The sequence below is a fragment of the Drosophila virilis genome, chromosome 2 (assembly GCF_030788295.1).
Source record: "Drosophila virilis strain 15010-1051.87 chromosome 2, Dvir_AGI_RSII-ME, whole genome shotgun sequence".
In the NCBI taxonomy this organism is placed as follows: Eukaryota; Metazoa; Arthropoda; class Insecta; order Diptera; family Drosophilidae; genus Drosophila; species Drosophila virilis.
In genome coordinates this window covers 7,160,557-7,183,480 of record NC_091544.1, presented here as the reverse complement: position 1 = coordinate 7,183,480, position 22,924 = coordinate 7,160,557, and the positions used below count along the sequence as shown (strand labels likewise).

At 37.2% G+C, this 22,924-nt stretch overlaps 1 protein-coding gene across 4 annotated transcripts; it reads left to right on the top strand.

Annotated features, from left to right (window-relative positions):
• The first annotated feature begins 658 nt into the window (after positions 1-658).
• On the top strand, positions 659-22,445 carry LOC6630215 (organic cation transporter protein). 4 transcript variants are annotated; one of them, XM_070206685.1, is made up of 7 exons: positions 659-864; positions 19,098-19,441; positions 19,526-19,753; positions 20,082-20,340; positions 20,398-20,815; positions 20,873-21,379; positions 21,445-22,445. In XM_070206685.1, exons 2-7 carry the CDS (start codon positions 19,343-19,345, stop codon positions 21,683-21,685), a joined length of 1,752 nt encoding a protein of 583 aa, XP_070062786.1. In that variant the 5' UTR covers positions 659-864; positions 19,098-19,342; the 3' UTR covers positions 21,686-22,445. The 4 variants fall into 4 exon arrangements, with proteins under 4 accessions (XP_070062786.1, XP_015027737.1, XP_015027736.1 ...); XM_015172251.3 differs by lacking the exon at positions 659-864 and adding an exon at positions 7,186-7,314; XM_015172250.3 differs by lacking the exon at positions 659-864 and adding an exon at positions 7,694-7,830.
• The last annotated feature ends 479 nt before the right edge of the window (positions 22,446-22,924 follow it).

Below are 22,924 nucleotides of genomic sequence, written 5' to 3'. Positions count from 1 at the left end.
TTTTCACGCACGCTCTGCATCCTATCAATACAATTAATGTAACCTAATTAATTAGTTAATCACTCCCACTATTAATTCGCATGTAATTAAACATGTTTAGGAATTAACTTGCACGTTGGGCTTGAGCTTCCGCACAGTCGCAAGGACCACACATTTGCCACAAGTGTGTAGCGTATTCCAACGAATAACATATGCCCCCAGTGTACATGGGCCCCCCCATGGCGCAACAAGCATGCAGCTATGAGCACATTTCTAGCTGGCCAGATGGCTACATAGCCACACTTCTTAGCCACATTGTGTGTGCGCCAAGTTGGCCAAATGCGAATGTGGGATGGCCGATGGTTTGTTGTGCTTGTGGATGTTGTGCTCCCGTTGCGTGCGCATGTGCCAAACTATGACGTCACTTGGGAAACGCGTACGCTCTGCAACAAGGAGCGCAGCTGATTGCGCTGGCGGCAAGCGCACATGGCGCTGGCTTCGATGGCGTCGCTGCCGTTCACCAAGGGTTCATAAAAATAATCATTTTTCATTCGTCTATTTTATTTTCCACAGTGTGGTGCGCGTTTGACTGGCTGCTCGCCGTGCTCTCTGCCTGCTGTGTATTCAGTTCGGAGCTGTCCGCTTTAGTTTGCCTTACGGATTTCACGTTTAAACAACAAAACCGCAGCCGGACGCGGCACAATGCTGGGCGCGATTGTTGTTGCCGTAGCTGAAGTTCGTTGCTGGCTCCAATCGAAACGGCTGCTCGGTTCGTTGCAGGTGCTGTTGCAGCGTGCATTGCCCTAAGTGCAAGTGTGTTGTCCTGGCAACTTGGGGGGCAGAAGCCGCCGACACAGCAGTGTGCAAATCATACTGAACTAACAAGTATGTCATAATTAATAAATACGGGTTTATTATATCACAGTTGAATCTTAACCCAGGCGAATGCTTTTGGTCATTGTCCTGCATATCCACATGAACTTTTGCGATCCCTAGACTATTGATTTTAGTTTCCGGCGCCGGCTAATATTTAAGGAAGTGCTTGCTCCTGCTGATTCTGCGTGTATGTGTGTGTGTGTGTGTGTGCTTGTTTGAGTGTGTGCTTACGAATTAGGCGTCTCTGCAGTTGCATTGCGCCGCCATGGCGACTCTTTGTTTGACTTGGTTGGACGCCACATTTCGACAAGTTTTTTACTTTGTCTTAAAATAAGTCAACTTTTCTTTGTAGTCCATTGTGTTTGTTGCGGGCTTGTGTGGATCGAATATATAATAATATGTATATGCACATCTGAACAAAGGAATTCATTTAGCAATTCGTTGTTCTTTTACCCTGAAGCCATTGAAAGTGGATTAAAAGGGCATACGAGTTTCAAACAAATACGGGTAACAGCCAGCAGAAAAAGGCATCTCCGACCCAATATATATATTCTTATTTAGCATCCATAGCCGGATCGGCCTCTATATGTCCCTCAGTCTGATCTGCGGACGCGTGGTCCATCCGTACGCTTGAACGCGTCGATCTCAGATCTGTTGTCTGAACATCTTTCGAAAGAATAAAAGAAAGACAGTTATTTAGGTTTTGTAGATACATAGATTCAGATAACAAATATTGTGTTAATTATATACATTTATTTCTTAGAGCTGGGATAATAAACACCGAAGCTAACGAAGCTGCGTTTAATACGAATTTACCCTAAATATACTTATATATGCATTTTTTTTTTTAAATATGATTTCGAATTGCATTATTCATTTATTAAATATTTACTTAAGTCATTTACATATTTGCACAGATTTATTTTTGAATGCAATGTCCTTGAGCTGTTAAAGTTAATTTTTTGAAGAGGCTATATTTTGATTTCAGACAAAGTTTCACAGATGAATATGAAATAAGGCGTTAACATTTATTTTCAAACTTTTTGCTTACTCACAAGTTGTTGATAATTTTATTGATTTAATAAGCGCCATCAAGTGGGTAACTGAACTTTCGCATTAGCCGTTTAGGCCATATAATCGTACGGTATCTAATATTACTGCAGTAATTAAATGTGTCTTTAATGTTTTTTAAATTGTTGACTTACAATCTGTTTGCGTTCTTGTGTTTCGGTACTTAATGGCCCATACGGCATATGGGCTAATGTCCACAACCCCTCGACTTGCCACACACACACACACACATACTCGCATTACAATGCAAACAGAGGGCAACTGTTCCGATTAACTTTTCCTAGTCCAGTACAGTCCTTGATAATGGTGCGGAAATGTGGCAATCGAATGCGCTGCCGCAGGTACGACAGGCAACTGCGACTTAACGATTGCTTGCAAACGATTTAAAAATTATGCCTCAACTATAAATTATTCGTATTTGCTTTAACGAGTGGCTTGAGTGCTGGAGGCATGATTGGAATGCTTGTACGTATGGCACCATGGCGGGTTTTGGCGATTAATTATGGTTACATAAATTCGTACATTTTCTCGAATTGAGGCTGAGCACTGCGCATGGTTTGCTAATTTAATTAACATTTCTCCTCATTTATGATGAGCAATAAATTACGTTAAATATAATATAATCAGGGTTTTTTTGTTTGTTTTTTGATTTTGAGAATAAAACCAGCACAAATTGAACAAATAAATCTGGCAGAGCGTGCTTCATCAATAAAGCCATAAAGATTTTGCATTATAGATAGTAAGGCTTTAAAGTTCTAAGCGTTTTTTTTAAGTGTACACATTGCGTATACGCAATAATCAAATCGAAGCTACATTAAACACTTTTTTGTGCCCTTCTGTAGTTAAACGAATGTGAATGGAACTGTTTCGTCAAATTGTTTGAAATATTTATTGTATTGGGAAATAATTATCCCATCAATCGAACATATTGCTTAGGCAAATAAATTAAACAGAGCTTTCGCATAAATTGTACGCATTATTGTGTTCTGCCCAAGGAAAATCGAATCAAACATCAAAATAAGTTACGTACGAAAAAATATACAAAACACGCACACGAAGCCAAGCAACATCAACAGCAAAATCAACAACATGATTGTGAAAAGCCAACAACAGGGCATAAATAAATTTGTGTAGCTTTTGCATAAAGGAAAAGCTGAAAATGTGCTGACTCACGAATGGATAACACATTTCATATGCATTTCCCCCAAAAATGTACAATTAGAGTAGGTGTAGGCACAGCTATGAGCGTGTTTATAATATGAAATGACAAGAGTGCTACTGCTCTAGTTGGGTATCTGCGACTAGGAGATACCCTGCACGCAGAACACTCTTCCGTAGCTCCCACTGTGGCAAATGCATAGCTTCGGTGTATAAGGTCCGATTTTATTATATGAAAATGAGCAAAATGTGCTCCTGATCAGGAATATATACACTTTATGTAATCGAAGATGCTTACATATATCTTTTAGATACACTTATATTTTGTACCTAGGCACACGCGATTTGCGTTTATTAAATTTAACGCAATGTTTTCGGTCTTGCAACGCCATATGTACTATAGTTGTCCTTGGGGGCTATTTATATATCAGCGCAATGTCCCAAGCACCGTCACAAGCAATGCCAATTTCATTTACATGACAGGAACGACTTTTTCCCCCCCTGGAACCGCCTCGCTAGATGTTTGAGTGCGTGCGTTAGCTTGTCGGCAAGTGATTAGTTTGAGAAATATTGCTTCTTTTATAGCTCAAGGTTCAATCGCTGACTTTCAGTCCGATGTAGAAAATGTACCAGGATAAAAAATACTAGGAATATAGCTATTATTTGCTAAGTGAACTATAAGCCTTGCCTAAATCAACAAAAATCAAGAATAATGGAAGCTGAAAGGCCTTATCTGAATTTCTGAGAATCGCATAGTAGGGCGATAATCAAAGTCACAATGGAACCAATTTGATTAAATCAAATCGAAAATTGCTTTTGCATTCCAAGGGATTTTAATGTAAATGCCAAATACCTACAGGTATTTCATCATAGGCATGCACATCGCTCCTAATTGAAAATGCTTTTGCATTGCAACGTTGTTCTCTAAAATTAGCCAATAATGACTTGTGGTTTCTGCTGAATAAGAAGGCTTCATGCTGCAGTGCGCCTGAGGCGGATTACGACTTTATGGCAAGCGCCATAAGGCCTTTTCTCTGCAAGCCAGGGTAATTTATTGGAGGATAATTAAACGTTAATTGATTTATAATACATTAAGGAAGGTACCCCATTACTTACGCATGGTGAATAATTAAATTATTCCGCGACCTGACTGAATGTACGAGGGGGTAATCTTTGTTGAAGCACCAAAATGCCAGACACATACATATGTTTATTTAGCAGATTATCCGTGCCCAGGCATGCATTACTTTAACAAAACTTAACTTTAAAGTCGAAATATACATAAATACTTTAAAAAAAAAAACTAAAGTTTATGTTGCAACCAGCATAGCTTGTCAATATGACACTTAATATCAAGAGCATGAAATCTATAGACATATGAAGTTCCATGGAATTCATGGAAGTTGCAAATATTTAAAACATAACTCTTTTAGATTTTGAACGACTGATATATATAGATTAGCACCCTTATGTTCGAAGCAGTGCTGGTTGAATTGCGTATTACCATTGCTGACTTAATTAGTTTGTTTATCTCACCTTCAAATTAACATAAGCATAAACCAAATTTCGACTTAAAACCGAAATTGAAGAGAAAAAAAACCCAAAGACATAACAATTTTGACAAACCGCAAATTTGACCAGTCACTGGAAAATAACCGTGAGCATTTCTTAAATAAATATTGAAGTTTTTTTACATATAACAAAATAAGAAAAGCCTAACAGAAACAAGGTCAGACGGACAGACAGACAGTCGGACAGACAGACAGACGGATATGGCTAGATCGACTCGGCTTTTGGTGCTGATCAAGAATATATATACTTTATGGGGTCGGAGATGCTTCCTTCTGCCTTTTACATACATTTGGATGTTGCACAAATACAATATACCCTTATACCCATTTTTAATGGGTTCAGGGTATAAAAATATGCGGCCTAATCAAGCTCAACATTTAATGCGAATGCCAACATTTTAGTTGCAATAGCTTATTTGGTTTTATATGACCTATACCAATATAATTGTTTATACTAAATACACACACACACACACACACAAACACAACTGATAAAATTGTGAACTTGAAGATTTATAACACAATTCTTATCAGTTATTACTTGTTGCGCATTTAAATAATTTCGTTCGAGACTTGTAGGCGCCATAATAATAGCTATACTCTATATTATTTGCACAATTCCTAGTCTTATAAGTACTATAAATAGAAGACAGCCATTATTTTAGGCAGTTATTGGTATACCTACATATTGTTGGATGAATGGAATAAATGAAATGCTTGTGCTCAGGTTCCCGAAGGGTCAGAAATTGTATTAATTATAAGTTAAATCGTTTGGTTTTTGTAGTAATAAATAAATAAATAAACTAATCAACATTCTAGATCATGATTTTATTGAGAAGTATTCTTTTCTGACGCATTAATAGAAATATATAAATATATACTAAACAAACTTGTGAGTAAGCAATAACTCTTGCGGTTGTTAAGACTGCAGCAAATCCTATGAAAACAAAAATTCACTCGTTTCCGAGTCACGAAAATCACGCCGAAGGTCGTCGGCATTTTAATTAGCGTATTTCTCTATAATGGAGGGGGGGGGGGGGTCGGTAAATGATTGCAAAATGCAAATCACTGACGCAAAATCAAAATAAATATAATTATATAATATATATTCCGTTGAAAAGAATATACATATATAAAATACATCAATGTTGCTTCCCGAACTAATATAAAGTGCAAATTAAATCGGTTCCGATATCCCAATAATTGACGGGATAATTACATATATGACAGACTGTACTTAAGTGAGTTCATGAGCTCTTCCAACCCCCTTTTTACGTCATTCAATTTCGTGCCTTTGCTTTCTTTTAATGTTTTTCTCAACATGATGCAGCGAATTTTCTTTATTCTTACCTACAGGGTTGTTTTTCCTTGGTAAATCCTTTTTTTTTTTTTTGAATTGTCTTTTATGCAATTCGAATTTTTTTAAAACTTACCTGCTTCAGGCTATTGCGCAGAAGTTTTGCTTTGAATTGTTAGAATAGTTAGCTGTATCATTGTTGAAAAGTTCAAAGGTTATTTGGGGTCATATTTTACTACGCAATATTAGAATGGCAACATGAGCATGGCAGAAATTTATTATATGCATACTAAGATTATGGCTCCTTATGTTAACTTGCAGTAAGTCTTGACAACAATATATATATAGTCTTAAATTTAAGAAATCTTTCCAATATTCTGCTAGCTATCGCCTTGTTACAGGGTATACAAATTACACACTTTATATGAATGCTTGTGACAATTGCAATTATAGAGTATGCGATTTCTGGGGTTGTAGATGTGTGTAGAATGGAGAATGTTTAGGACAATTATGGCATTCGTTTGTCAATGCCCAACTAATTGCTGGCAAACTGCCCGCTTTTCAACTAACAAATTTAACATGACACAATCATAAAGATTTTGAATTATGCCGTTAAGTGCACACGCTGCATTTTTGTCCCAGGTTGAGTCGAACCTGTGCGCTTTGAGCTGGATCAAACTGGTTCCGGAGCACAGCACGTTGTGTTTACGGTATGCAAACGCGTGAACAACAAAGCAAAGCAAAGCCAAACAAAATGCCCCGCCAACAGCTGATGGCATTGGCAATGGCAAAGACAGTGCAATCTCAATGTGCATTGAAAGGGGGATGCAGCAAAGAAGAGAAAATACAGTCGAATCCGCGTGAATACCCTTTCCTTTGCGTAGGGCATGTTCAGATGAATTAGCAGTTATAGAAATTTTTTTAAAATCTATTTTACAATGTAGAAAACTAAACATACGATTTTATTAAGTAGAAAATAAATAAAAAACAAAATAATTAGGTGTTTTTTTTAGCTAAGACTCTTATTAAGTAACTTAAATTATAATATGTTATCTATGGTCTATCCATTCGCCAAGATTACTTAAACTTATTTTCATTCGTTTCATTGGTTTCGCTTGCTTGAGGGTAGGTAAATAGTAGTAGGGTAAATAGTAGTCGATCATTTGAATATTGCCATTTGCATGTGTGCTCTTGCTCTTCTGTTCTTCATGGCCGATATTCGAATACCTGAAGAAGAGCAATATCAACAGCGGCGCACAGTCACACGACGGCGCTCGCGCAGCAGACGACCACGAAAAGGAAGCACACAAGATAAACGGGGTGCAGTCGGTACATGGACAAGGCGCAGTCGAAGGACTAACGGTAAACAGTGAATGTGTGTGCTGCATCGAAATGTATGAAATGCAAATAGTTTCATGCATTGAAAATTAAAAGACGCTTACGACGTTTCAAGTGCGCTGCTCACTATTCTAAATAGTTTGTCCATTAAAATCAATAAAACAATTACAAACAAATTGCGTGCGATAGAGTGAAAATATGTTTAATATATGTGCATACATATTTACATACGCATATGCTTACACATACATACATATGCACATGTGTATGTATGCATGCTGATAAGCTAACAATTAAATAATTGACGACAATTGAAGTGCAGCGGCGGCATCATGCAAAATTTCTCACAGGCGAGCGGAAAGTTTTGTTCAATATTCAATTCGATTTGATTTGTGTCGCCTAGCGGCGCATATAAAAATAGCAATTAACAAATTTATGCAACCCACTGTGGCAACTCTACCAACACATGCATACAACTGATCGCTTGTATGTGTGCATATGCATGTGTTTGCATGTGTGTTTTGCAAACTATTTGGGCGTGTAAGTGTGCTTTTTAAAAATAAACAAAACACATAAGTCGACACATGCACACACACACATAAACATATATACCTATACCTAAATATACTTTTCAAAATGTAGTTGCTAATTGATCTATAGCCAAATGTTTGTTATTTTCATAGGCAGTAGCTCACTTGTCTTGCCTTTGACATTCAAATTATTTTTTGTTGGATTTCACTTCTTGTATATTAACTCGTTGTCAGCGCACATTTCGTTTTACGACTCCTCCCCTGCTGGCGCCCGCATTCTAGTATTTTATTATTCTGTGCTGGTAGCGCGGCATCATTAAAACGGGGACAGCGCCAGCAACAGCTGAGTATGAAGACAACAACAACAGCAGCAACAACAGCAGCACCAACAGCAGCAACAACAGCAGCAACAACAGCAGCAACAACAGCAACAACAACGAACATTTTATAGAACTCGCAAAGGAATAGTTAACATTTTTTATAATTCTGCGCGTTTTTAGTCAACAGAGTTTTAAAGACATAAAACAGTGGCAATAGAATATAGTAAAAGGCTTTAACAAAATTAGTATACAGTGTGGCATTAAAAAGTTATACACATATTTATAAAACATATGTTTGCATACTTTTTACACCTGAGTATCTTTTAAAAATGTATATGGAATATATGCATGTACATATATCGAATCGAATAGGATCGTGAAGAATTTGTATTTCATATTTGTGAAGCAAATGCATTTATTAGATCATTTCCTGAGCTCATTGTTTTTACCAAAGAATTTGTTATAAATATTTACCATATGCCAATTTTCAACACATGTCTTTAGGTATATTTAAAATTGAGAAGGCAAGCTTTGGGCAATTAGAATATATTCTATCTCGATTTTCGTTTATTCTGTAAAAGGCAAGCACCAAAACAAAATACACAAAAAACACTCGACAGAAACAGAATATATTTAATTTTTACAAAACTCCAATTCAATAATGGATTTGAACACTCTAAAAACAAGCATAGAAAATAGATATAAAATAAATATTTTTCGAATCTTAAAAAAACTTAAATTTTCCGGTTAAATTTTTATAAAAATTCTCTTTTTAATAAGGATTGTTTGATGAGGACTTAAATTATGTCTTATTACTATATACTATCTATAAATAGTAAATCTTATTATAAGAATTTTGCTGAAAATTGTTATGTTAACACTTGAATTATGAGTGTAGCTTAAACAGTTGTCTTTGTTGAGGTATTGTTATTTTTTTTTTTAACTTATCCAATAGAAATGATAATTATTAATGATAAAGACAGTCATGAATGCGTATGTGCCTCATCAGGTGCTCGTTGCAAATATGACTGTACTTCTAGGTAAACAACATTGAGAGTGCAATCAATTCAATTTCAGTTTCAATTAATTGTTACCGAAGTGCATTGTTAAAAAGAAATATCATTTATTGTTGCTCTTGTTGTTGTTGTTGTTGTTGTTGCTGTTGTTGTTAACCAGTTGGTAGCCAGCATATGATAATGATAATTGTTGGCTGTGTTCTTGGAACTTATCTGCTATGCACAGCCATAGCCAACGATGCCAGGCTGGAGACACCTAATAACTTGTTTTGCTCATGTTTCTGACTGGTTTCTGGGAGAGTAGATAAATGGCATTTGATTAGCTGAACTTTACACGCCTTGCTGCCAGTTAAAAAAAAAAAAAAAAATGATCTGTGGCAACAGGTTTCCTTTCGGTTTTTGCCATACAAAAACTGCTTGCGAAGATGAAATGTACACAAAAACATTTTCGAGGACTTGCCATTTATCTAAATGCTTTTCAGCTCAACAAACCATTTTGAAAGAACCAAAAACAATAACAACAATCTTTTGCACATAAATAAATTAAGCAAAAAATACTTTTGTCACGTTTTTCAACGAAAACAAGAACAAAACTTATGTGCGTTCTGCTGCCGTTCGCCTGTGCCGAATGTTGATAATATATTTATATACATTACCCATCGTTTGAGTATATTTGAATATATTTTTAAATTTTCGAGAGTCGATGTTGCCAAGCGTTTAAGTGGCCCGCGGCCAACATGCTGCTGCCAAGCCTTATAGTTTTTTTTTTTTTTTTCGCCACGCTTCTCGATTGAGGGTCAGTGTTGGTGGCTTTAATGATGGCCTGCACCATATATGCCTGGTCATAGCTGGCTAGAACCCTATTCTACACCCCCCTGCACACGGAACGCTTCGCTAAACAGTTGCTCAACGTGTTTGCCTGGCGCTTATCATTGCGCAATCTCGACGTGTGCCGACAACGACAAAAACGACGACGACAACGACGACTGGCACTGTGTCTGTGTCTGGGCATGGCTATGGGCCTGGGGGGCTGGCCAGCTGTTTTGACTGTTTTGACTAGCTAGCAGCCCAGCTAAGCGATGTCGTCGTCATTCCCGTCATCGTTTGCATTCGTCGTCCGTCAGACTATCAGCTGTTTTTTTTTTTTTTTTTGCGGTAGTCGCTCAGCTTCCATTTGTTAACAGCGTGGGGTTTATTTTTGGGCTAAAAGCAAACTCAAGCGTTTCACCTGCCTGGAGTTGGGTAATTGACAACAATGCTGGACCTGAGCACAATCAATCGAGCGTCATTTCTCTTTTAATGCGAATCAAATTCGTTAGCTGTTCGATCGTTTCAGTTACTATTTCAGTTAATTTTGTTGTATTTTGTTTTTGCCACATTTTGCTGGCCACACCCGGCGCGTATCAATTTGTTTACGTCACGGTTTCATGGCTCCATGGAATATTCCCAACATACATGTATATGCTGGCACAACATAATCAAACATGAGATCATTTGCATACGCGTGCCCGACGTCTCTCGACTTTCGGCCGCAACTCAATTGATTTATTTTGATATCGGCGCTCTCCTTCGGTTCGCTTATATAATATTTCTTTTATTTTTTTTTGCAGAATCAAATGATTTGTGTGCATAGATTGCGACATATGAATATTAAGTGTATTCAGTTTTGTTTTTTCCATATTTTTAATGGATTTTAATTACAAAAAATAGTTTATTCAATATATGAATAACAGTTTAACCAAAAAATGGGCTAATACTTTTAACAAGGTGCTTACAATAATATTTTCTTTGTACTATATTGTGAATCAAGCTGCGTAGTAAAGGTTATCAAAACAAATCAATTATGGGTATTTGCATTTGGACTCTGATATTTGACGCCAATAATACCTTAAAGTGTACGCTATTTTATTTCTAATTTGTGCTTTTTAAACCCATATCGAATAGAGTGTTACGAGCTGTTGGCCCTTGTTTCTTTGAAGTACATTTTTGCTAGAGTTGATGATTTATATTTCAAGAACAACTTATACCAGCACGTTTTTCACATCGTATTTCCAGGTCGATGTTTTATTCTTTTTGTTTTAATTGAAGGGCGTACTTGAGTCAAGTATCTCATAAAAGCCATAAATATATAAGCATATGTATATAATAATTACTTGATATGCTGGAAATGTCGTTCTGGCTTATATATGTGTATATATATGTTGATCTCGGTGAACATCGGTTGCAATCGAAATTGAGCTACTAAATTGGCTACGAAGTTTTCGCAATTGAATACACTTTTGTTTCGAGTTTGGCCTTTACTGCATATGAGAAGCCATTTTCTGGCCATTATCACCACATACTATGCGCGCTCTCTCTGTCTCGCTCTCTCTCTCTCTCTCTCTCGTAATTACTCTGTCTGGCGCTCTCAGTGTAGCATATGTATGGCCAAGCAGCGTCTGGTAATTGGTTACAACCGGAGCTAACCAGTCTGGTTCAGTGTTGACTTGTCTGGGCACAGTTCTCGGCGAGCTTTATCAATTCGCTTGGCCAGAAACTACGCTGTAAGCACGCCCAGAGACATCTTATCAGCTGCATCTATTGTCGCTTTCACAGTCAACTAATTATGTGTTAGTCTGTGCCCTTAGATTGTCGGGTTGCCTTATTGATTTACTAATCCGAACTGCTTTCGCTACTGCAATATCTTATCTCGTCCCAGCTCAGACAATTATTGAGCACTGTGTTCTTTAGTCTAAGAACATGATTCAGTCAACTTATCATCTAGAATTCGTTTGTTTTTCTTAATTGACTAACCCGTCGAATATCTCATGTGTTTTGATGAGATCACAATGTCTTATGCGGTGCATAGAAATTCTTTGTGGGTTTAAGACTAATTGGTTGCGAGCAGAAATAACAAACTTAACTTGTTGGTTTTTCAGTCTTATTGAAAATATCTTCATTACAAGATAAACAATTTCAGCTGTATTTTCTTTTTTTCTGTACATATTTCGGATTTAATTACAGAGTTCAATTATACTGTCATTTAAATATTGCAACTTATGTAACGCCATAAAGAAATTTGTTTCAACATTGGAAAATTTGTCCTAATAGTTTCTGAATGTGTTGATTTTATGTTATTCTAAATAAAACTTGTGTCTGTTAATTATGACGTTTGAAACGACATAACTCCGCGAGATTATAACTCATGGCGAGATTATGATATTGAAGCGACATAACTCAGCCGCTCTTAACATATCTCCGCGCGGAGATATAGATTGAGTCGCCTCAAAACGACATGACTTCGCACCGAACAAAAAATAAAAACCGGTTCCCAGATGACCCATATATCCTTGGTTTTACCCTATCATTGATAGAGTCCTGGTGAACGTACAGTTCCAAATCCATGCGAGTTTCATTCGGAAATCTTCGTGAAAGAAGAATGTATGCGTTTTCTTTCAGCCGCAGCAACCCAGCATCAGCCCCTCCTCCCTCTAAGGTTCCTAGACGACCCACATATCCTTGGTTTTACCATACCATTTATAGAGTCCTGGAGAACCTATAGTTCCAAATCCTGACAAAAAACCGCTTAAAAGCTTCATCTACAAATAAATTAAATCACAGTTGGTTAACATACCACTGTTAAAAGGGGGGGGCGTCAGGTTTGATCAGAAATTTGACAAAAATACCAGACGAATAGAAATGACCAGCAGGTACATAGATGCACGGAAAATTCCTGCACAAATGATGAATTGCAAGTTTCTTAACCTTCACTGTTTGGCAGCTGTTATTTAACAGTTCGCTGTTAAGTCACTGTTAGTTAACATACCACTGCTCCACGCGGAGATATTTCGTTTTAAGATCGGCGGAGCTATGTCATCTCCGCGCAAAATTATTTTGTTTTTAGAGGAATATGTCGCTTCAAAACGACATAACCTCCCCATGATCAACGGCGGATTTATGTCATTTTCAAACGTCATATCAGAGTTCAATTATACTGTCATTTAAATATTCCAACTTATGCAACGCCATAAAGAAATTTGTTCCAACATTGGAAAATTAATCCTAAAAGGTTGTTATGTTATTCTAAATAAAACTTGTAACTCCGTAAACTTGTAAAACGACATAACTCCGCGAGATTTTAATATATGAGATATAAATATATATGCTCTTTAGTCCATAAGCTACTGCTAACAGCCAACTTAACAGCTGCAACTACTGACTTTACAGTCGACTGCTAATAATCGTCAAAAAATATTCTATTTGCATTTTTCAATAAATATTCCCGAAGAGATTTTCTTTCAATCTTCAGACCCGTATGGCCTTTTACAAAACCCAATTGTGTATAAACTTATTCATATTTTCAATTGTCTCATATGTACGCTGCATTACAAGGGACCCCACAGCTGCCAATTTTCATTAAAGCGAATCTAACTTTTATTGTCGTTTTATTAATGTGTCAAAAAAGCACTTTAATTGACGCCAAGTGTTCTGTATTTCTGTTGAAGCTTAAACATATGTACGCTAAAAACTCAAATGTTTAAATGAAATTAGGCAACAACAAACAAAAACAAACATTTGCCATTAAAAACAATAAAATATTAATAGAATGGAAATGCCATACTTGAGGGCATTGTGAGAAATCGTTATATGATGTGCTATGTCCATCTCATTTTTCTGAGGTTCTCGCTAAAGAGGGGCTTTCAGCTGCAATCTTTGACGGATATATTATTCCACAATGCAGCGAGCGTGTTGGAGACATAATGACGCCATATCAATAGGAGAACTCACACATGCAGACACAGACATGCTTCTTAGAACTCGTGGATGCAGACACAGAGACAGGGCTGCCATATAATAATGCATATGTATGAGTACTCTTGAGCTCTAAATGAAAAGCGTGCAGAGCTGCTGCCATTGATTTCTTTTACTGGTCCCGCAGAAAGCGTAGGTACATGTTTCTATGAGTAGTTTATATATACCAAGCAGTTGTAAGAAGTACTCTTCTCTGTCTCTCTCTCTCTTTCTTGTATAAAGTATAAACATGGGCAATTTACAGAAACTGGCACGCAAGGCATTTAAAACCGAAGCCATTCGTTGAACTTGAAGTCAAAGCGAATTCAATTGTCACGCGAGCAGCAGCAGATGCAGATGCAGATCGAGCATCAGACTGCAGAAAGTGTGCGTGAGTGTTGCTTGTTGTGTCAATTCAGGAGCATCGAATGGGGATATTCCCAAACTACCCGACTCGTAAAAAACATACTCGATTATTACTTTGCGCATAAGAGAAAAACCTGCAAAAAAAAAATTGGACTGATTTCTGCGCAAAACATCGTAAACATTTCATAATTAGTAAGTTCAATTTGAGCATCTAATTTTGACTATAATAAAATATTTCGCAAGCATGTGTGAAATGTAGCTGTCGCACCTCCAAAAAGAAAAAAATAAAAACACCGCATCGTATCGCAGTTTAAATTTATACGGTTCAGTTTTGGGATTTTTCGCCATAGGAAATGTACAAATAATTCATATAAAAATAAATATTGATTGTCAACTTTTGCTGGCATTGTTGTCTTGCATTTGTCGCTGCGACATGCATAAACACATGTCAGAGCCTGGACTTCAGTTTGAACAGACCAGACCTTAAGAACAATATTGTGTTTTAATTTGTCTAATATTTGTTGTTGTAGCTTATCTCAATATTTGCTTGAATCAAAATCAAGCATGTACATAAAATGATAATAAAGTTAGTTCACATGTGCCTTTTATTTGGCACAAATTTGTTTTCACTTTTATTGGCGTACTTTTAACACCATCAAATCATTTTTGAGGCAATTTTATTTGTCTAAGCTGGCACATTAATAATATTTTTGGACATTTTTTTCGATATCCCTTATCGACAACTAGGTGTCAAAGTTAGCATTGGCAACTGTGAAACCAGATGTGCCAATTGCTATTGTAGTTTCTTTACTCGGGCGCCCAGAAGGTAGTCTTTCGCTTAGTCACAGGAAAACTTACGCATGCATATATACTAAATCACCATAAATTATATCATATCAGCTTAGGTTTATCTAAAAATGCATTTGAATGTTGTAACAAATGTGTTGCCAACGCGTATGCGTCTGCGTGATAAGTCTCGTGTTGTTGGTAGGGCTCTGTATTTGTTTGGACATTTGATATAAGAGTTTCGAATGTGCCTCGGGGGCAATTCTTGACTCTACGCTGACTGTAACACATGTAGAGTGTTCTCTTTGTTCTTTGTTGAGTTGCCAACAGAAGACGAACAAAGAAAAGCACAATATGTAAATATTTGGATGCGCAATTCCGTACCGCCCTGTCTATCTGGGATCGACACTACTTCCCTGCAGCTGTCCTGCGTTACCCACCCGGTACACTTGATCTACAGCACATGTGGGGCTCGTCTGTAAGGCGTACATGCGATAAGAGCTGTTGTATTCGATATTCCGCACACTTTTCATACTCCCCAATAGTTTTAAACCCTAAGTCCATTAGCACTTCAACATCTTTTGAACTACTTAAGTGCCTATGCTGCGCTGTTGTGTTGTGCTATCTAATCGCACACTCTTGTTGCTTTGCCTAAAAACATTTATTAATCTGTAATTCCACAATTAAACCATTACCCATGGGCTTTGATTTCGGCTCTCTACTGATAGCGCTGGCAACAGCAAATATTTGCTCTGAATGGCAACAGACGAAGCTGCTGAGAATTCTCGCAGACTCGCGATCATATAAAGGGTTTCATAAATTGGGTAATTAAAGCTGCAACGTTTGATATTTACATATTCTTTGCGTATAATGAGTCTACAGCTTATCGAAGGAGTTTGTGATGTGGGCATTAAAATCATAAAAGTTAGTATTTGTTTTCTGTAATAACAGTAGTGCTTGCGTTGTCCAAATAAGCATTACCTGAAGATGGGTTCTTTATGTGAAACTAGCAGAATTTACCCGGCGTCGCACGGGTCGACAAATAATCCAGCGTAAAATAATGGAAATCGCCTGCAAAATAAACCAAAATTAATCTTACTTAAGTTTTGGGCTTACATTTCTTTTAATATTAATTTAACTGTGATTAAACATATCTAAATAAATAATAATAAAATTTATTCTGCAGTTCAGTCTATCACAGAAAAACACGCTTATAACAGCTTTTATTAATAATATAGAATATCGGAAATTCTAAATGAAGTACACAGCTGTGATATTATGGTCGGCACGGGAAAATAATAAATTGAAAAATGTAATGAAAAGAAAGCTGCTCCTGAAAAACAAAAGCGCATACGTTAAATAATCAAATTTGAGCAGTCATAAATGAATATATATATATGAAAAATTAGCAAGCGATTCCTTAATGCATGAATCAGTTGAATGTTGGCGCCTCAAGTAATTCCCCTACTGTGATATACAAATGTATAAAATGAACTATAATCTTATATACATATATGTCTCTGCAAAGACTGAGCTGCTTATAGAAGTCCAAATTGTGGTTAAGGCGTTGCAAAATCTATCTTATTGTGCTTAAATATAAGCCAGTGTAGTGTGTGCTTTGTAGATGCGTTTAGCACAACTAATTAGCGGGGCAATTTCTTATAGTTAGTGATAGCTGCGTGTCCGCATCACAAGGCCCAAATGAGCATGTAAATCAAATGAAATCGTATCGAATCCGTCGAACGCGTATACGCCGTGTGGCCGCCCGTAAAAGTCAAAAGCCCGATTTGACTCTGACTTTCATGCGCTGCTCGTTTTTTGGCGCCGTCTGACCTGTTTGCGGCACCCCCTCCACCCCGCCAACGCCAATGCCAACTGGGCCAAAACTTGTTTGATCCAACGTTTGGAGTACAGCCCCCGAAATTCGAAAACGATTTGGATGAAAACACTGTCTGTCCCTGGCTTGCCTGTTGATTTGATTTTATTGGACTTGGCGTCGCTGCTCCGACTGCTGCGTCGGCGCCGGCGTCGACGGCAGCGTTCAGCCGAACAGCTGTTTGGCGTTTTTAATAAACAAACTGCGGCATTGGTTGAGTCAGTACGCAAAAGACACTTCGTGGATACACATCGCTAAAGATACTCGTGCGGCACGTTACAAGTGCGCGCTAAACGGGCCGTTCGCCAGAACACAGACCCAAAACATCAGCTGCCGTAAACCAAAACAGAAACTCAGTTTATTTTAAAAAATTTACAAACAAAAGCAGAAAATTGAAATTCCGTTCATTAGCCATCGCATTTGTGAGTGATCGAGCCGTTGAACTGTTTGATATATGTATGCATAAATAAAAAATAGGAAATATATATTTCTATACTAATTGCGGTTGTCGCGAAATAGAACTTGGTTCTGAAAACAACAAATAATATTCGTTTGTGTCTGTTTGAAAATTGTGTATAAATTTTTCGCATATACGCATTTATTCTACGTTATTTTTGTTTCTCTTCGTAAACAAATTTGTTTCTTGTTTTCATGTGCTTAAAGATTCAAACATCTTGAGAATTTCTACATATTCAAAGCTGCAAATCAGGTAATTTAATGATTTTGGCTTGGAATAAGTAAATGATAATATTAAGTAAATGTTAATATATTGTTAAAATTAATTTAACTTCGTTTGAATTTTTTATGCATTCTGATTTTAAAATCACTTGCCAAAATATTCATCTGCGTTTCACTTTTCGGCTTTTAGGACCTTGAACAAATTTTCAGCTGTGCTTAATTTTTGTACGAGTTTTCCTGCAAAAAATAAAAGTACAGCAGATCAGGCAGATCTTGGCAAACGCCTTAAACTGAAACCAGTTGTCAAAATGTAAAAAAATTCAAAGTTGATGTGAGAAATAAAATTAAAATATTTAGACATACATATAAAACACATTGCATATGTTACCTTAGCATTCCAGATCGAGTTAAGCTCAATTCAAATCAACTCAATGCACAACGAGAGTGCTCTGATAAATTATTCTAATATATGTTATTCAAGCGTTCAGAAACAAGGTAAAATGAACTCGACAGCAGAAACACGTGCTTCGACTCAATTAGAAGTATATTACTTTGGACTACTTGACAACCATTGACGAGACTCCAATTATTGCCAGCAATGCTCTAATCAAGGGCGCTGTAAGTTAGTCAGCCAACGGCATTTAGTTGTTGCCAGCCAGCAGCTGCTGCCCGTTAGTCAGCTTCCCCTGAACAATAAATTTGTATCTAAACGTTTGCTAATATGAACACTATGTTACTGATAGGCGCAATAGCTAACTCCATAGTTCCCAGGGCTCGAAAGTGGCCCGATAACAAAAAATCTGGACTCTTACTCAGCGGCTGCCATATGTAGCCCCATTTTAGCTGTGAACTGAGCATTAGCATATTATGTGCGTCTATCATATGAAATCGCCTGATTGCATCTAGATACGTTCCATTTAAGTAAATAATCTGTAAGACTTAACTAGTTAAAATGATAAGTTTCTTATTCAGTCACAACTGTCGCTCAGAGTGTGACAAGCAAATTGTATATATTATTTATTTTGTAGAAAGAGTAAGATAATTATATACATAGGTTAGCTGAAAGTACAATCAAAACAAAAATTTACAGCGACAAAAAAGTTTGCACTTGTTTTGAGAAAGTCGAACGAATTTAGCTCAATCAACTTTCTCTTCAACTAAATATTTGCATTTTTAATTAAAAATTAAAAATGACCGGCTGCCGTTTTATGCCGAAAAATAAGAAATAAATTGGTTTCCTAAGAATAATATGCCTAAAATGTATTTAATTAAATTTGAAATGCTTTAGATATATATATATATATATATATATATAAATTGTTTGTGTCATATCGCTTGCTAATTAAATCTGAATTTATTTACGTATGCAGGCAAAGTTTGTCTGTACAAACATTGGAATATATAAACATGTTACAAGCTATAATATTACCAATAAACATATATGTTTTTTTTTTTGTATTTACAGACAAAACAAATGTGAACCAAATGCATAGATATTTATTTTTTGGATAACAAAACATAACACACAACACACAAAACCAACACAACAGGCACACATACATGCACACGCACAGAACAAATTGTGATACACTACATTAAGAGTCCAACAGCACGTGGAGTGGTCAGGCAACAACAAATAGAAGAACAACACACCTATTCGAGTACAAACCCATCTAATTCGTCATATACAGTCACTCAGTAAAGGCCACAATGGATTTCGATCAAATTCTTGCCAAATGTGGCGACTTCAATCGCTATCAGTTCATGATACTCGCACTCTTTGGCTTCATTAATATTATCGTATCAATGGTGCGTATTCAAAGTCTACCCTTTATTTATAAATATATATATATATACAGCTTATAATTATAATTATCGTATTATTCACTGCAGCATTACTTTACACAAACTGTGATTAGTTTCGTGCCGGATCATTGGTGCTATCATGAAAAGCTGGTTAACATGACGTATAAGGAGATAGCTGACATCTATTCCAAATTCGAGAGTCCCTCGTGCACGCGTCTAGCGGACATCAATGCTGGAAATGTTACGGTCAGCTCTGAGAAGTGCGAACGTTGGATTTATAACTATGACTTTGGCTATAGAAGCATGAACACCGAGGTGAATACGAAATACTGATCTGATAACTGAATCTCTATTCTTTTTAATAGATTTTAAGAGTAGGATTAAGATTAAGATTATATAATATGGAATCAAATTAATTTGATTTGATATTTTACAAGCTTATAAAGTTTAGTTAATTCCCAAATTGAAATTTAGTTTGTTTTAATATATATACAGTAATTAGAAGTTGTTCGATCTAAATAGTTGGTAACAAAATTTTCATAAGGGCGCTCGGTGGTTATGCAAGGGTATTCAAGATTCTCTTATTTTTAAGCTTTATACAAATTTAACCCTTTTTTTATTTTTGTTGCCAATCAATCAACAGCTAAACTGGGTCTGTGACTCAGCGTATAAGGCGCGCATCGGCCAGTCCCTTTTCTTCATTGGATCCGTTGTAGGTACACTATTCTATGGCCTGCTGTCTGATAAAATTGGACGTGTGCCAGCTTTGATATTGTCGAACTTCTGCGGCTTTGCTGGTGATTTTTCAACCATCTTTACTAAGAGCGTGGCAACATTTACGCTATGCCGTTTCATATCGGGCCTGGCGGCCGATACAAACTTTTACCTCATGTATATTATAGGTAAATATAACCCTTATATTGACTACATCAAGTTATGCTTAACGTTTGTTTCCATAGTTCTCGAATACATACGCCCCAGCATGCGCACTCTGGGTCTCAATATGGCTGTGGGTCTGTTCTATTGCCTGGGCCTGGTGTTTACGCCTTGGCTGGCAGTTTTGGCCGGGCACTGGCAGATTTACTTGGCCTGCACATCACTGCCCATATTGCTGGTGGTGCTCTACTATTTTGTGGTGCAGGAGAGCGCACAGTGGCTGGTGACGCGCAATGATATCGATGGGGCCATCATGCGGCTCAAGCGCGTAGCCAGATTCAATGGCTGCCATGTGACGCAGGCGGACTTCGATGAGTTCAGGCGCCACTGTCAAATAACACGCGAGATGCAAGGCGGCGATGACAAGAAGCATGCGACGCTATTGGACATGTTCAGGACACCACGCATGCGCAAGAACACGCTGATTCTCTTCTTCAAGTCGTAAGTTTAAAGGTTTTCTAACAAGCCGACACATTACTTATACGCAGCGTATTACAGAATGGTGATTACACTGTGCTACGACGCCGTGTCGCGTAATGTGGAAGGAATGGGCATCTCGCCCTTCATAATGTTCTCGTTGAGCGCCCTGGCTGTCCTTCCCTCAAGTATTTTACTGGTGCTCCTCCAGGATCGCATTGGACGCAAGGGCATGGCGTCGGGCTCGCTGCTTGTCGGCGGCTTGTTCACGGCTGCCGCTGGCATTGCCATTGCCTATCAGCAGCATAATCACAATGCCATTTTGTTGGCCTGTCTGACGATTGCAGCGCGCTTCGGCGTGGCCATTTCGTACGAATCGGGCTCCCAGTATGCCACAGAACTGATACCCACGTGTGTGCGCGGCCAGGGCGTGGCTGCGGTGCATGTGGCTGGCTTCGCAGCCTCCTTCCTGGCGCCCTATATCCTTTGGCTGGGCACCTTCTTCAAGGCAGCGCCCTCTATTATATTGGGCGTACTTTTCTTTGCTGGCTCCTTTGTATGCCTGCTTTTGCCAGAGACGCTGAACCGGTAAGTGTGCGAATTTGGTGTATAGCTAACAAACTGTTCAACTTTGATTATTTTTGTTCCGACAGGAGTCTACCTACTACAATTGAGGAGGGCGAGGTCTTTGGTAAGGGCGAACGTATGTTCGACTTCCCCTGCCTACAGCATCACGGCGACGACGACTCGGACTCTGAGTTGGAGAAGTACAAACGCAAGCATTCGCTCATTGATGCCAAGCAGCAGATGGAGTCCGGTCAGTATACCAAGCGCAAGCAGTCTCTGATCGATGCCGATCGCGAGGAGCAGAGCCTCAAGGATGCCAAGCATTGAGCCAATCTGTAATGCTAATGACTAGTTTGTAGTTTAGTTAAACAATTTTGTATAGGACCCTAAGTAAGCACTTAAAATACTTAAACTAACAAACAACAAACACAATAGCCCCAGGTAAAAAGTTCTATGACATTGAATCTAGAATCAAACTGTAGCTTGTTCAACGAAAAAATCCAGCAGCTGTTATCCCTTTAAATTATAAATAAATAATTAAAATAGGAAGGAAAAGCGCTAATTCAGCTGTTTAAATACCTCACAATCAACAATTCAAAAATTAAACGTAAAGTTACAATATGTGCGCTCAGCATCTTGACATCTTTTTCGATATATATTCTTTCTATACGTGCACGCTTACATGCTATGCATATATATTATGATATATATATGAACATATATGTAATATTTTAGGCTTGTTTATCTATCTAGATTTGTAAGTAACAATATACAATATAAAAATATATATGTATACAATATATATAACTCATAACTTTACTCAAAAACTAGCCTTTGAAAATATTTTCCAAATGTGTGTAAAATATCAAAACTGGAATCGGAATCGTATAGTTAACATTTAAGCGGCACAATTTCACTTAACTGAATGAATTAAATACGTCAATACATTTGTATGTAATAGTTTTTCTAAGTGTATTACTATTTAGAAAGAGTTGATTTTGATCTGTTGCAATTGCAAATGCAAATGATACTTACAAATATAGAAAAAATGTAAAAATAATAAAATTATCATATGTATACAAATTTATTTGAACTGGTTTATTTATTATTTTTGTGTGTACTACATTAATTGCAATCAATATATGTTGGCCGTATCGAGATTTCTTAAGAAACTGGCCTGTCCAGCAGATCGTTCCAGAGCACTTTTTGATAACGATTAAGGTTCAGATTTCTGAAGATATATAAAATGAGAGATAAATAATTTTCATTTTATACGACTTACGACTTGCCAAATTCCGTAAGTCATCAGGCTCCTTTCGCATCCTTAGCGCAGCCAACATCTTCAACTTGAACATTATCACGCTCGAAAGTGCTGAAATTTTAGTTTCGACTTACCCGCAATTCTTCGCCAGCGTCACCTGAATATGTGCTAAGTGACGTTATTGGATAGCCCTCATTCTCGCTGCCAATTTTAAAGTTGCTGTAAAAGGAGTTTCGAATTTCAGCACATTTAATCATAACTATTTACATACAAATGTACATACAAATATACATCAAGATAATACA

Excerpts from the sequence above, each read along its gene's own strand:
- LOC6630215 (XM_070206685.1), top strand. The coding sequence starts at position 19,343 with ATGGATTTCGATCAAATTCTTGCCAAATGTGGCGACTTCAATCGCTAT. Across the intron at positions 19,754-20,081 it reads ATAGAAGCATGAACACCGAG|CTAAACTGGGTCTGTGACTC; the intron begins GTGAATACGAAA and ends ATCAATCAACAG. Across the intron at positions 20,341-20,397 it reads TTACCTCATGTATATTATAG|TTCTCGAATACATACGCCCC; the intron begins GTAAATATAACC and ends TTGTTTCCATAG.